Below are 15,957 nucleotides of genomic sequence, written 5' to 3'. Positions count from 1 at the left end.
AAAAAAATGTCATAATTTAGAAATAAAAGGCATTTTTCCTCGCCTGATTTTAGCCCTCTGATTTGAATGATCTGATTTAAGGGGCGTGTCTGCTGTGAGACTTCAGTGTAAATGCCCACTGCTGTGATTGGCTAACATATTTGCATATGAAATAGAATTACATGTGAAACTCTCTCGAAAACTTTGAACCCCCTTTTTTTAACACAGTCTCATCCCAAGACGTCATATAACTGACGTCTTGGGACGTCTTTTGACCATACGTCAACATCCGCCTTTTTAGGGTACCCTTTAACGTTAGTTACATGACGATCCTGGGACGTCATACAACTGACGCTTTACCTTTAACGTCGGTTAGGTGACGGGATAGGTTTAGGGGTAGGTTTAGGTCTGGGGTGGGGTTAGGATCCGATAACGTCATCTAACCGACGTTAAAGGGTACCCTAAAACGGCGGATGTTGGCGTATGGTCAAAAGACGTCCCAAAACGTCAGTTATATGACGTCTTGGGATCCGACTGCGCTGCTTTTTTACTATTACAGCTCTCAAGGTTGACTAATCGTGAGTTGACTAATCGTGAACCTCACGAAACGTTGACTAAGGTTGACTAATCGTGACTAATCGATCTATAGCATCAGATTTAGATTGTGGTTTGAAAAGTTGCTTTGGATGAGCATTGTAGCCGATCACAGACAGGTTGAGGGCATAAATGAAGTGATCTCATCATTGCAACTCGACTTTGCATCATTGCATCATTGCAACTCGACACGCTAACACATACTTTCATCATAAATAGTGCAAACACAAATATGAATAAGAGATTCGTTGATTATAAGAGCAGTTTTGGCGAGAGTCCAGAACAGAACTCACTGATGAACTGTTTGATTGAAAACTCTAGATTTTGTAAATGGAGCGTTCTTTGATCACTTTCTAATTTAATCACAGTTTGAGTAACAGATTATTTTCATTCTTCTTAGAGAAACAGTGTGAAGTTGACCGTTTAATTACTGGTTTGATTTACTGACACATAGACAAAGAACATCTGACTGTACATGATTCATTACATATCAGATGCCACTGGTCACAGGTCAGGCATTAGAATACCAAACTATCTGTAATTACAAACAAAGCAATAGTGACAATGTAATAAAAAACTGTTATTCACACTTGTGTGGTGCGATATTACTGTCGGATCCACTATAGTCGGAATAAGCATTGTCTTTTAGTTTCAATCTTTTTAAAAAGTCTGCATGGAATTGTACCTTGAACAAAGGAACAAGTTCTTACTGAAATGGTCTGGAACTTCATTCAAAATAAAGTTCATCCACTATTTCCTAATGTTGTGGTCAGAAGGAAGGTGTTTTTCCACAACTCTACGTTATTTTATGCTAGTAATGGGTCAACATCACTTAACACTTTCCATTTCAAATAATAACTGCATTTTTCTGCGTTCATATGACTATAGTCCGGAATTTTAGGTGGTTTTGATCTGTGATATCAAAATAAATTCCTAATATTTCCTGACAGCCGTAGCCAGCAGCCTTCCTTGGATTGCTGCTCACCCAGTTCAACTCTTGTTTACACACTAAAAGTGAAGTTATTTAAAGCTATAATATAAGTTGACTTGCGACGGGGAGCAGCTCCAGAGTGCTGCATGCCACGGGGGCAGCAGAGACCGATCGACTCAATGTAATGACCCCTAAATATGATGTCGCCTCACTTAAAGAACTCGTTCTTCTACATTATTCACAACATGTCTGGAAGAATGCAGCTTTGGAGTGAGACGAGGTCTAGGATGAATTTTAGAGAATGGGGCAGTAATTCAATTGAATGATTGAATCTGTCTGGGGAAATCTTGGATATTACAAATATTGTTTCTGGAGGAGGTGCCTGTTTGCCAAGCCTGTCCCTGAAAAAGAATGAAAATTGAAAGTTTATTGTTAAGAGTTTATCCCAGCCATCTTGCTAGCGACAGCAATAGACTATTATTGGAAATGAAGAGCTGCGGAATATTGAATTACGAGTAATGATGCTTTTGGTGTAACTGGATTTGAAACAATTTTATGATAATCACTTATTGACATGTTGTGAAAATGTATAGCATATGCACCCGATTGAACCAGATTAGTTTTCAACATATTTTGTTTTTTGCAAATAAGATCTTGCAATTGGGAAGTCCAAAGCACCATATGTCAGTGATGACTGGCTAAGATGAGTTTGTTGAGCTTTTATTTTGTTATCTGTTATTGTCATGCAGGCTTATACAATTTAAACAAACTCCACAGATGGCACACATGAATCTTTGTTGCTTCAGTAACTATAGCTTATGTCTTTTAAAGGGGTCATGTCATATCAAATTTGCCTTGATCTGACATTTTCATTAATAAAAAAGCTTTTTTGGCTATTAAAACGACTATGACTCCCTCAAAATGAGCATTTATTGGAACTAATCTCAAAAAAACAACTGCAACCTTGTGTGAAACTAAATATGACATAAAAATGTTACTAACATTATCATGTAGGATCTGACCCCTAAATGGCAAAAATGGTGTTTTAAATGGCAAAAATAAGTGATTTTTTCATATCTTCCTCCCTCAGTCTGTCTGTCCATCAATTCCTCCTCTTCCTCTTCTCATCTGGCTGTCTGAGTCCGTCACTAATAACATGTCCTCCTCCCTACATGTCCCAGTGGTTTCATTTCGGTTTGAGAGAGGCCAGGGTCGCCTCTCTTTCCTTCCCCGCATTCATCAGCGTCACAGCCCTTATTGCTCTGTGCTGTACCACAACCCCACTTCCCCTTCCCCCTTTTTATAGCTGCCATCAGTTTAGTCATTTATTTCACCTTCTGTCCCTCTGTATCACCAGCTGGACCCTATGGAGCCCCACACTTAATGGTCTCCAGAGCCCAGAACTAGTGGTTTCCAAGGGATTCCTTAGGAAAGGCCAGCCATATATTTCTTCATTTATAGTTGAAGCACACCTAATTCGACCCGTCACGTTATCATCAAGCCCTTCTGATACGTGACTCAGATGTTTCAGAGGTGGAATAGATTAAATGGGGGGGTGACAATAGGGTCTCCAAAATATTGGTTTGGATGCATGATGTTGCCTGCATCAGGTCTAGATGTTTGTGAATTGTATTAAATGGAATTAATTATCTGAGCATCTGTGCACAGGTTTATTACATATTTGTGGTTATATATTGTAAGGTGTGCTGCAATTTGATCTGTAATTTGAAGGGATGATGTACAAACTAGTCAAATGAACCCTGACATGGTGGTCAGGAAAAGGTTTATTTTGCGATAATTACTGGTTGCCTATAGATTATTCTGGTTCAGGGTTGCTAAAGTTAACTAAAACCATAAAAAAACTTTTCCATTGCTTAAAGTACAATACACTGAAATAACATAAATGATCAAATGCCAGCTATTTTCTCACTTCTATTTAGTTTTTAGTCAACTTAATTTAGTCAACTTAATGCACTTAGCTAGAACTTATAAACTGAAATAAAAAGTAATAAAAAAGGGTTCTCTGTTCAGAATCTGCAATTGCAGCTATTCGCGGAATTATCAACTTTACGTGGGTTGTGCCCCGGCAAGGAACAGTGCGGATGAATCCAATGTTTTGAGGAGAATGTGCAGCTGTGAGTCATCGTGGCGGTTTGGATACTGTCATTTGGAATCACAGATTCTACTTTTTGGAAGTACCGTATTTTCTAAAAAATACACCATGAAGAGGAAAAAACATATATAAGTCGCACTGTCACATTTATTTAGAAATGTATTCTAAATCCAAGACCAAGAACAGACATTTAAGGCTGAACAGGTGTCCGGTATGTTAACGTAACACATTAACGGTTATACAATAGCATAAATAACATATACCTGGGAGGCTGAATTGGCTAAATTAACATAAGCCAGCAAGTTCAACAAGCACGTTACCGGTAAGCAAGTTCACCAAGCTCCCGCGATTTCATTCCACATCTTTGAATCCATTGAATTCTTCATCCTCGGTGTCGCTTCTGAACAACTAGAGCGCCCTCTCGCAGCTGTAGACGGTAATGTTTTAAATCTCAGTCTAAATGAATTTTAAATGTAAGTCGCACTTGACTATAAGTCGCAGGACCAGCCAAACTATGAAAAAAGTGTGACTTATAGTCCGAAAAATCCGAAGAATTTTCATCTGAACATGTAACATCCACTTTTGTTCTGACCAAATAAGGGGAAAAAGCATTGCAGTAAATCGCGCTGATCATGTCACGTCACATCGTGCAAATTATACTTTGTTCTCAAATTGTTCATGTTAACAACAACAGCATTGTGTGACTACATTTATTGTGTATTAGGGCTATCTGTAGTTCAGTAGTCCTGAACTGTATGAATTAAGCGAACAAGTGTGCTACTGTTACTTGAATTACTACCACTGGAATTAAAAACCGTTTTGAATCCTTGCTCAAAACATAATTTTGGATCATTTTTAATCCAAAAAAGTTAAGGAATGCAGCTTTAAATAAATAAATATTGATGAACAGCTACGTAAGAAAGTGTCCTTGATAATACCGAAGCAACCCTTTTTAAACATATTTATAAAATTACAAGATTCATAGTTGTAGCCTGCACTTTTATCTCAAGTATTGCTTATGAAATATATAATATTGCCCAATCCAATTAATCCAGTACAAGTAAATATGAGTTGTGTGAGCAGGTTAAATACTTGTACTTGTAAAACTGCATGAGGACCCAGAACAAAGCCTTGAGGATCACCCTTCGCCTGGGGTGTGTTAAGAAAGCTTCTCTACAGGTTTTTGATCCGTACCCTCTGGTTTCTTTATCCTTGGGGTGCATGATTAGATTTTACTGCTAAGAGTCATGTGCGACCCCCTTGTTAATAAAAAGAGAGAGTGGCACCAGAGACAACAGCGTCATTACCCAGCCCTCCACTGTGTGAGAGTGAGAAAAACAGAGCGATAAGTGTGCAAGTGTGTTTGTGTCAGGAGTCAGAAGGGGTTTGAAGTTCCCGCTTCATGGGGGTCCACATTACCACTTAACCAATGTGATTGTGTGTGTGGCAGGGTTTGCAGGCTGCCTCTCCTGAGGGGCTGGAATCCGTAATTGGGCATATGTGTGCGTCTGCTTGAAAAAGTTACAGCATACTTCACCTGAGTGCTAATACTAGCCTTTAGGGACAGCCACAGTTAGACACTGCGAACACCTAGAGAATTTTGGGAATGTGTATTTCTAGGGTTAGTCATAATTATCCCTTCTGGTCACACAGGTACTACCCCACCCTCTTGCTTTCTCTTGCCTCTCATTTCTCTTTGGGTGTAATCAATTTGGTAAGGGAGGGCAGACAGGTCTCCTATTATCTGAAGACACCTAAAGACCCAGATAGAGGCCTTCTGTTGCTGAACTGACAACATGACAGCATGTTAGCATCCCACCCTGATAATACAACAGTCAGTGTGTCCAGTACTCACTGTCTGCACTTTCTCTCCCTCTTTCTTTCTCTCATTTTCTTGTCTCGTCTTTTTCTTTATTTGGTCAAAATTTCAAGTCTCTGACCCTGAGTTCCTTTAGATAGTTCAAATTTATGATTTTCCTGTCAGACTTTTTTCTGTAGGCTGTGATGTTTATACACTGCGTTTGATGCAGATTCGTACATGTAATTTGGTTTAACTAAAACGGCAAAACTGAGCTTTATTAATTATGACCTTCAATTTGAAAATGCAGCTAGCTAAACTACAAATCACCAATATTAAAAAAAAATAAAATTAGCAAAGTTTATTAAAGCCAGATCATTGAGAACATATTAATGTACTGTAAATACAAATAATAAATTAAACAAAAAAATCTATGAATTAACAATAAATTCAACTTGAGGGTTAGTAAATGATGGCAGAGTTTTAATTTTTAAGTATTTTTACTATTGGATAATGGCCCATTTAATTATTATATTTTTTAACTTAATGAAAAACACCTTTTTATAGCATAAACAAAAAAGGCATAAAATAACATAAAAACAGCAATGAAGCAATATTTTGTCAAAAAAGTACACTATTTACACAATTTCAAAGTCTGAAAAATGTGCTTAAATTGATAATTTTCCTAAAAAAAATAATTCTGTCATCATTTACTCATCCTCATGTCGTTCTGAACATATTCAACTTTCTTTCGTTTGCAAAACACAGAAGGATATTTTGAAAATGTCTCATGTTGACTCTATTGACTTAGCTATTCCACAAAACTGTTACCAAAATATTACCATCACAATTATGTAAACAGAAAGTTTAAAACCTCTCCCATCCTTCTCTCCATCTGTTTTTGAAAAAGGGTGATTCTTTTTACCTCCCAGTAAACTCTCCTTTGGAGAGCCAGCATCGGGGAAAAAACAGGTAGGGGAGGTAGAGACTGCATGGCTTTTGTGACGACAACCAGGCGGTAGAGATTATGAAATTTGCCTAAGTGTGTTAATTGGCTGATTAGCAGGGTGGCTGGATTTGCAGGTGCTGATTGATTGGAGCGACGGGGTTTCTCCACGCTGAGGGGACTCGGGGATTTGAGGAGGAGGGGGCGGCTCGGTGGGCAAGCTGGTTACACCGGAATTGATCTTAATTAGATCTGAGAGACCTGCCACAGCAGAATGGTCACAGCGATTAAAATGAAAAACAGGAGAAATTACTGATCAAATTAATCATAATGTCAGCCTACAGCTGTAGGTCTGCTGTAATTTGCCACTCCACTGGCTTACATCAGCCCTGAGCCACACGCACACACTGATCTGTGGCACAGGGAGAAGGAGAGAGAGGGAAGCAGAGCAGACCATACACACACACACTGATGTAGGCACATATACAGTAGACGCACTCGAGTTGCGATGATTTGTGTGTGTGCTCTTGTATTATGGTTTATGAAGACACAAATGTGTATAATGACATGGCTATTACAACATAAACATGGTTTACGAGACAATTTCCTGTGTCCTCATGAACCAAATGGCTTAAAAACATATAAACTGCTGTGTTTTTGAAGTAAAAAAAAACCCTAAACCTACCCATACCATACCCTAAATACACTCACCTATAGTATTATTAGGAATACCTGTTCAATTCCTCATTAATGCAATTATCTAATCAACCAATCACATGGCAGTCACACATGCATTTAGGGGTGTAGTCCTGGTCAAGACAATCTCCTGAACTCCAAACTGAATGTCAGAATGGGAAAGGTTATTTTTAGCAATTTTGAGCGTGGCATGCTTGTTGGTGCCAGGCGGCCTGGTCTGAGTATTTTACAATTTGTTCAGTTGCTGGGATTTTCACGCATAAACATTTCTGGGTTTACAAAGAATGGTGTGAAATGGGAAAAACATCCAGTATGTGGCAGTCCTGTGGGAGAAAATGTCTTGTTGATGCTAGAGCTCAGAGGAGAATGGGCCGACTGATTCAAGCTGATAGAAGAGCAACTTTGACTGAAATAAGCACTCGTTACAACCGAGGTATGCAGCAAAACATTTGTGAAGCCACAACACAAACAACCTTGAGGCGGTTTGGCTACAACAGCAAAAGACCCCACCGGGTATCACTCATCTTCTCCACTACAAATAGGAAAAAGAGACTACAATTTACAAGAGCTCACCAAAATTGGACCGTTGAAGACTGGAAAAATGTTGCCTGGTCTGATGAGTCTTGATTTCTCTTGAGAATTTGGCGTAAACAGAATGAGAACATGGATCTATCATACCTTGTTACCACTGTGCAGGCTGGTGGTGATGGTGTAATGGTGTGTTGGATTTTTTTCTTGGCACACTTTAGGCCCCTTAGTGACACTTGGACATTGTTTAAATGCCACGGCTTACCTGAGCATTGTTTCTAACCTTGTCCATCCCTTTATGGCCACCATGTACCCATCCTCTGAGGGCTACTTCCAGCAGGATAATGCATCATGTCACAAAGCTCGAATCATTTCAAATTGGTTTCTTGAACATAACAATGAGTTCACTGTACTAAAATGGCCCCCACAGTCACCAGATCTCAACCCAATAGAGCATCTTTGGGATGTGGTGGAACGGGAGCTTCGTGCCCTGGATGTGCATCCCATAAATCTCCATCAACTGCAAGATGCTATCCAATCAAAATGGGCCAACATTTCTAAAGAATGCTTTCAGCAACTTGTTGAATCAATGCCACGTAGAATTAAGGCATTTCTGAAGGCAAAAGGAGTCAAACACAGTATGGTGTTCCTAATAATCCTTGTGTATATTGTTAGAAATGTATTCATGTTTTTGAAAGAAATGCTCACCAGAGATGAATTTATTTAATCAAAGATACAGTAAAAAAAACAGTAATAATGTAAAATATTTTTTACATTTTTAAAGAACCGTTTTCTGTTTTAATATATTTTTCAGCAGCCACCCAGTTTTAAGTTTCACATGATCCTTCATAAATTAAACCAGAAATACTCAAGAAACAGTTCTTATTATTATCAGAGTTTAAAACAGATGTGTGCTTAATATTTTTGTGGAAACTCGGATACATTTTTATTTTTTTTATGTTTTTATGATTCTTTGATGAATATAACTGTCATGATTCTGCCTTCTTGTCTTTGATTTTCTCTAGTCGTGAGGCAGGATCATGACAGAATCATGTTTTGTGTGCAAGCGCATGGCCTGTTTGGGCCATGTGCTTGTGTTGTCTCGTTAACTTACCCCGCCCCCTTGTTATCCTAGTCTTGTGATTATTGTCTAGTCAGTTTCACCTGTCCTGGTCATTAGTGTTCCCCTTTATAATCCCCTTGTGTTTGCTGTCCGGGGTCGGTTCATTGTGTGTGAAACATTGTTTGAAACCTGCCGTGAAACCTGCCGTGAAACCTGCCGTGAGATCTGTTTGTTGTTTTGTGAAGTTTGCTGTGAGTAATCCCTTGAGTTAACTGTTAATCCAGAGTCTGTTCGTGTCTTAGTATTGTTCCTGTCTTGACCTCAGTTTAAGTCTAGTGTTTGTTACCCAGTCTTGTTTTGCCCCCTCGTGGGCTTTGTTTTCCTATTTTTGTCCTAATAAACCCTGAGTTATTTGTACACTGTCTGCGTTTGGGTTCATCATCCTTCCACATCATAACAGAATGAACCGACCAAAGAAGAACCCAGCAGACTGTTTGTCTTTCCCCAATAGACCACAACCGGCTGACCAAGAATTATGGTGGCAGTCGGCCATCGCAGATAGTAGAGCTGGAAGACTTCCATTTCCTCCCCAGGGTGAGTTGTCCCTGCAGAAGTATGCTCAAGTCGTTGAAGAAAGGAGATTCTTTCTGCCTGAGGTCCTGGTTTCTCGCTATTTCATCGCCGGTCTCAACTCTCCACCTCCGTTGACTGAACGGGAGGAGCTCACTCGTCGCCCATTTCAAGCTGTGGTGGATAGCTTATCCCGGAGAGAGTCACAGACACCCACAAGCTTGTCACCACCTGCCAGGCTGCCAGTGATCCCGGAGGGTCACATTTTAGCCGTGGTTACGCAGGGGAACCAGGCTCACTCCACTTCGGCTCCCGACGCATCAGCTGCACCCGCAAGTCTCCGTGGCAAGCGAGAGAGACGGCTGTCGTGGGAGTCTACTTCGGAGTCCTCTTCAACTGAGACCACACTTCCTGTCGTGCTTCCCCAACCGGTCACAAGCCTGGCTATGTCCTCTGCTCCACGACCCAGGAAGAAGAAGAGGAAGAAGGGAGCCTCTGGTCCTCTGTCTCTGTCTCTCCCAGAGCCCGCTCCAGCAGGCGCCGTCCCAGAGCCCGCTCCAGCAGGCGCCGTCCCAGAGCCCGCTCCAGCAGGCGCCGTCCCAGAGCCCGCTCCAGCAGGCGCCGTCCCAGAGCCCGCTCCAGCAGGCGCCGTCCCAGAGCCCGCTCCAGCAGGCGCCGTCCCAGAGCCCGCTGCGGAGAGAGTTGTGGCCGATCTAGCCGCAAGAGAGATTCTGCAGTCGGTTTCTGCTCGTCAGGAGATGCCCATCTCTCTGGCTGCCAAGACCCTGTCTGACTATTTGTCCAGTCTGATCAAGATCCTCGAAGTGCCTGTCCTGTCTTGTCCCGAGCCCACTGTGTCTGTAAGCGCTGTCCCTGAACCTGTGTCTGTAAGCCCTGTCCCTGAACCCGCTGCTGTAAGCGCTGTCCCTGAACCTGTGTCTGTAAGCGCTGTCCCTGAACCTGTGTCTGTAAGCGCTGTTCCTGAACCTGTGTCTGTAAGTGCTGTCCCTGAACCTATGTCTGTAGGCGCTGTCCCTGAACCTGCAGCGGAGAACACCACTCCCAAGTTGGAGAGGTTGATCGTCGGATCAGAGTCACCTTCGGTGAGCTCTGTCCCAGTTTTCCCTCTGCGATCTCCTACCACACCCCCCGTCATGAGTCCAGCTTCGTGTCCATCGTTCGCTGTACCCCCAGTTGCTATCCCTGTTGTGACTTCCACTGTTCCCAAGACCTCGTGTGTTTCCCCGGTCAGTCCTGTCTGCGCTCAACCCCGGTCCCGGACTGTTTCCCCATTTGTCCCTGTCCCCACGGTCCCTGGACTTCCGTTTGTTTCCCCTGTCTCCCCTGTCATGGCTCAACCCCGGACTGTTTTTCCCTTGTCCCACACCACTCCTCCCAAGCCCGCTCGGTCCTCTCATCCTAAGTCCACTCCCTGTGGTCCCAGGACCCCTGTCCCGCCCACCCACCCTGGAAAGTCGCTCAAAGACTCTGTGCTTCCTCCACCTCCTCTGCCTTGTATGTTGTTTTTGATGTTTCACCCCAATCCTGTTGTTGTGTATTTTTGTATGCCTTTGTTAGTTTTTGCTATGTACTGTTGGTTTGTATCTTTGTCACAGTCTGTCATGTCCCGTGTTTAATGTCCCCTTGAGGAGCGTCTGGAAGCCGCTCCTTAAGGTGGGGGTTCTGTCATGATTCTGCCTTCTTGTCTTTGATTTTCTCTAGTCGTGAGGCAGGATCATGACAGAATCATGTTTTGTGTGCAAGCGCATGGCCTGTTTGGGCCATGTGCTTGTGTTGTCTCGTTAACTTACCCCGCCCCCTTGTTATCCTAGTCTTGTGATTATTGTCTAGTCAGTTTCACCTGTCCTGGTCATTAGTGTTCCCCTTTATAATCCCCTTGTGTTTGCTGTCCGGGGTCGGTTCATTGTGTGTGAAACATTGTTTGAAACCTGCCGTGAAACCTGCCGTGAAACCTGCCGTGAGATCTGTTTGTTGTTTTGTGAAGTTTGCTGTGAGTAATCCCTTGAGTTAACTGTTAATCCAGAGTCTGTTCGTGTCTTAGTATTGTTCCTGTCTTGACCTCAGTTTAAGTCTAGTGTTTGTTACCCAGTCTTGTTTTGCCCCCTCGTGGGCTTTGTTTTCCTATTTTTGTCCTAATAAACCCTGAGTTATTTGTACACTGTCTGCGTTTGGGTTCATCATCCTTCCACATCATAACAATAACGCTCAAAAGATCAGAATTTATTTGAAATAAGAATGTGCTTTGGTGTCTGTCTCTTTCCCTCATATGTTCCGTATCTCCCAGCTTGTCATACTACTCTCCCAGCTTGTGTGCTGTCTGTTCAGTCTTTGACCTTGCCACTGTGTCTGCCTCCATGCTTCCAGACAGAGAGACAGAAGACTCTGATGCCAAAAACATTTGTTCATTGCTGGCCATATTCTGACGCAATACACTTTTTTTTTTTTTTACATTTTTATTTTTTAATGACTTTTAAAGGGATAGTTCACCCAAAAAAGAAAATGTTGTCAACATTTACTTGTTCCAAACAGGCATGACTTTTTTGTCTTCTGTGGAACATCAAAAAATGTATTCTGATTAATGCCTCAGGGTTTTTACTTCCCCATAAAGGACAATGGAAATCAGTTACCCAAACTATTAGCTTACCAACATTCTTTAAAATATATAAATTTTTTTTCCACAGAGGAAAGTCTCACAGGTTTGAAACGGCATGCGGGTGAGTAAATAAGGACATAATTAAATTTTTTGGGGTGAGCTATGCCTTTATATTAACTGTGTGTGTGTGTGTTGCAATTCTGTAATTTCATGTGGCTCCAGAAGTGATTAGTCAAATAACATTTAGGATACAGCTCAAGTGAAAAATGTATTTGAGCCTGTGCCCATCAGCAAACATGCCAAAATTCAGATTTTGTACATCTAGGGGGTTCTGCACCACCTAAAGGACTGCCACCGAGACAGCTTTAACAGACTATTTTCTCCAGGTATTATAGACCACCTTGGTCTTAGCTGTCTCTCTTTCTCCCTTTTCTCAGACAGAGTGGCTTTACAGGTCTGCCAGGACCCCCCGACCCAAAATCTTATGGCAGTAATTACAGGCTACTGCCCGGTATTCAGCCAAAGCCAATTTATTGGCTCAGAGTATGGCAGACTCCCCTTGTCTCCTCTTGCTCTCTCTGTCTTGCTCTACCGTTCCTAACTTTCATCGCTCTCCCATTTCCCTCTCACCTATCCCCTTTTCTATCTCACTCTCTCGCTCATTCATACTTTCCTTCAACCTCTCTAGGCTGTACTGCGCCCTTACTTGTCCATCCTTTACCCCCACTTTCTCTCCCACTCACCCGTCGCTGTAAGACACTCCCCTCCTGATGTACTGATGTGTGCCACGGGAGGCTCAGACTCACGAGTGCTGCAATTACACCAACATCCTTTCTATTTCTCTGCTCCTCTCTTCTCTTTTCCTCTCATCTACCTCCCTCTATCTTTGTCCATTCTCCACCATTCCCCAGCAATCAGCCATCATTATAGCTCGTTCCTGAAACCCCATCCCTGCCAAGGTTAGGCGCCCTTCCAACACTCATATGATCATGGACAGACACGTATACGCTCACACATGCTGTTTTTGTTTCTCACAGTGCCCCTTATGCAGTTTTTCCCGTCTCCATACACTGATCCTGAACCCTGTCCTTGAATTTTCCCCCAAACACTAATTATCTCATTTTTATTGAAAGGGAACAGCCAAATTTTCTGAAAAATTATCAAATTTAGACAACCGTTCAAAAGTTTGTGGTTGGTATTTTTTTTTATGTCAAAGTTGCATTTATATGATAAAAATACTTATTTAATATAATTATTAACAATTATACAATTATTAAAACTGTAACAAATATTGTTACAATTTAAAAGAACTGTTCTTTTTTAACATATTTAAAAGATATATAAAATTTTTCAAACTATATTGTCACAAATTTGTCATTCAACCATGTCTGTCTCTTTTTAATAATTTCACACAGGTGGTGGAGTAATAACCACTTTTAACTAATTAAATTGAGATTGAATTAATGCCATATTTTTTTGTTATATATTACGGACATGGCTTAATAAAGTTCCATGGGCTATTTCTAATTTTTCCAGATTCAATCATAGGCTCCTTACGTACTTGAGCACGTATTCACATGCACACTTTTCAAAAACAGTGCTTGGCAAACTAAAAGACGTAAAAAAAAAATATTACATTTTTTTTTTAAATGAAAGATATAGTAATAATTGTCATCTTAAGTATTTTGCTCAATATAAGGATGTATTAAGTCCTAAAGTAATGCAAACAAGAAAGTGTGCTTCTAACCAATGGTAGAGAGCCGTTTTTCCTACCACACAAATTTGTGATGCTTAGTTAAAACCAAGGTTTCCTGAAACATAGTCTCATTGAACTATGCTGATAACAACAACACTTACGACCATAGTTGATTAACAATGCTTTTGGGGGACACACCCCAGAAAGGCAGCACAGCTGAAAGTTTTGTTTGAGCCACATCCTCTACTGTACAGGTGTGAATTTTTATTTCCTTCAGTCTGAAGCTTATTTATTTCACTTTTGGTGTGAAAGGGTCTTTACATTAGCCAATAATAGAACTTACTATTAAAAAACATCTCGGGTTATGACTGTAACTCTGGTTCCCTGAGAGGGGTTGACGCGCTGCATCGAGACGCTGTGGGAACGCCCCTGTGTAATTGCTTCGTGAAGCCCGTGTATAATCAGTCCAAAGGAGAGGTGAGATGTCATCGACATTATTGACCAGGAAACTAGAAAGCACACCTGAAAACAGACTGCACTAGCTTCTGATAGGCCTAAGCATCACAGGCATGCAGGGAGTATGGCAGAGCGATGCAGCGTCTTGTTCCCTCTCAGGGAACCAGGGTTACAGTCGTAACCTGAGTCGTTCCCTTACAAGGGAAATCGAGCTGTGTCGAGACGCTGTGGGAACACTATACCCACTACGGCATAATATCAAATGCCTGTTCTGTGTTAAGTCATTACGCACACTAACAAGCAAGCACCCTAGACCTCAGAGTCGAGCCTAGATCCAAGACATTGTCTTTTAGGCAGCCATACTCCTAGTATCTTGGTCACGCGCCTCACATTGCCGCGAAGGAAACGTACTACAGGGTGTCTCCCCAAGAATACACCACTTAAAGGGACGTGGTAAGCAGCTAAGGCCGCCATGTACACCTTTAGTGTGGAGGGGGATAGACCTGCTGAGAAACGCTCCTGCAGGGACTCCAGCACTGCAACCACAGGGCAGATAACTGGGTCCAGCTGGTGCTCTCTGCACCAGGAAGTGAACAATTTCCTTTCAAGGTGTAGAGTTTCCTTGTTGGAGGGAGCTCTGGAGTTGAGGATGGTCTCAACAACCTCAGTTGAGAGACCTGAACTTATGAGCTGGGCCCCCTCAGAGGCCAACCCAAAGTTTCCACAACTCTGGGCGGGGAAAAGGATCAACCCACTTAACTAAGAGAAAAAGTCCCCCCTGAGCGGAATCTCTAGAGGAGACTAAAATGGGATAATAACAGAAGATGGGCCTCGTCCCGGCGAACTCTTTCCAGAACTCCCTAGAGCAGAGAGATCGGGGAAAAAGTGTGCAGACGTGACCTCGGCCATGTCTGCATCATAGCGTCCAGCCCCAGAGGAGCTGGCTGGCTGACTGAGTGAGAACCATAGTGGACAGTGTGTTTTCTTTAAGATGCGAAAAGGTCTACTTCTGCTCGACCAAAGTTTTTCATAGGAGCTCCACCACATCGGGGTGGAGTCTCCATTCTCCGGGCCTGGGCCCCTGCCTCGAGAGGATGTCTGCTCCTGGATTATGTATGCAGACAAGCACATGGTGACCTCTCAGGTCTGGCAGGAAGTGCTTGAGAGAGATTGAAACAATGCCATAATTTCTAGCTGACTTATGTGCCAAGAAAGTAGATGGTCCTGCCCACCTTTTGCCGAGTGACCACTCATGATCGCCCCCCAACCTGTGAGGGAAGCATCCGTCGATAGCTACATGTGAACAAGAAGCCCCCAGCACTGGGCCTTGGGCGTGGAACCAAGGTTTGTTCCACATGACCAAGGAATGTAGGCATCGCCGCGTGACCTTGATCATGCAAAACGGATTTCCCCCCGGAGAAAACCCCTTGGGTCCTGTGCCACCACTGCAGGGGTCTCATGTACAGGAGGCCAGAAGTTATTACGTTGGACACAGGTGCCATGAGAGAGACCCACCAGTCTCTGAAACTGTTTCGCAGTAAGTGACTGGCCTAGTTTTACCTAGGCCGAAGAGAAGAACTCGTTATTGGTACACTATCAAGCGAACCTCAGGGACTTCCTGTGTGGAGGACGGATGGCTACATGGAAGGATGCGTCCTTCAATCTATTGTGACAGACCAGTCCTGATTCTGATTCTGTGACACAATCTGTTTGAATGTAAGCATCCATCCTTCTTTGGAACAATGAAGTAACGGCTGTAAACCCCTGGCTCCCTTCTGGGGAAGCAGGAAAGCAGGAACCCTTTCTATAGCCTCCTTTCGCAGAAGAGTCTGAACTTCTTGCTCCATAACCAGAGCTTGCTCGGGTCCACCACGTAGGGAGAACCCCTAGAAATCTAGGCAGAAGAACCAAACTGAATTCTGAAACTATTTCTATAGTAAGCAGGACCCAAGATATATTTGACAGTAGCTTGC

General features: G+C 42.5%; 2 protein-coding genes across 4 annotated transcripts in view; both read left to right on the top strand.

The window, feature by feature from the left end:
- The window catches only part of LOC120475868 (POU domain, class 6, transcription factor 2), a 137,008-nt gene that overhangs the window by 77,658 nt on the left and 43,393 nt on the right, over window positions 1-15,957 (top strand). The gene's annotated exons all lie outside the window — the stretch shown is intronic.
- LOC148969589 (uncharacterized) lies at window positions 9,017-11,662 on the top strand. The gene is made up of 3 exons (XM_089125405.1): window positions 9,017-10,101; window positions 10,219-10,733; window positions 11,565-11,662. The coding sequence occupies exons 1-3, from the start codon at window positions 9,110-9,112 to the stop codon at window positions 11,660-11,662; spliced, it is 1,605 nt and encodes a 534-aa protein (XP_088981531.1). The 5' UTR covers window positions 9,017-9,109.

This window comes from Pimephales promelas, chromosome 22, assembly GCF_988280905.1.
Source record: "Pimephales promelas chromosome 22, fPimPro1.hap1.1, whole genome shotgun sequence".
Lineage (NCBI taxonomy): Eukaryota > Metazoa > Chordata > Actinopteri > Cypriniformes > Leuciscidae > Pimephales > Pimephales promelas.
Note: the sequence above shows the minus strand (reverse complement) of the source record. Positions and strands in the feature narration are given on the sequence as shown.

Bases quoted from the DNA above. Each gene is read 5' to 3' on its own strand.
- LOC148969589 (XM_089125405.1), top strand. From the start codon at position 9,110: ATGAACCGACCAAAGAAGAACCCAGCAGACTGTTTGTCTTTCCCCAAT. The intron at 10,102-10,218 runs GTCTGTAAGCCC...TGTGTCTGTAAG, and splicing joins AGCGCTGTCCCTGAACCTGT to TGCTGTCCCTGAACCTATGT. The intron at 10,734-11,564 runs GTATGTTGTTTT...CTGTCTGTTCAG, and splicing joins TCCTCCACCTCCTCTGCCTT to TCTTTGACCTTGCCACTGTG.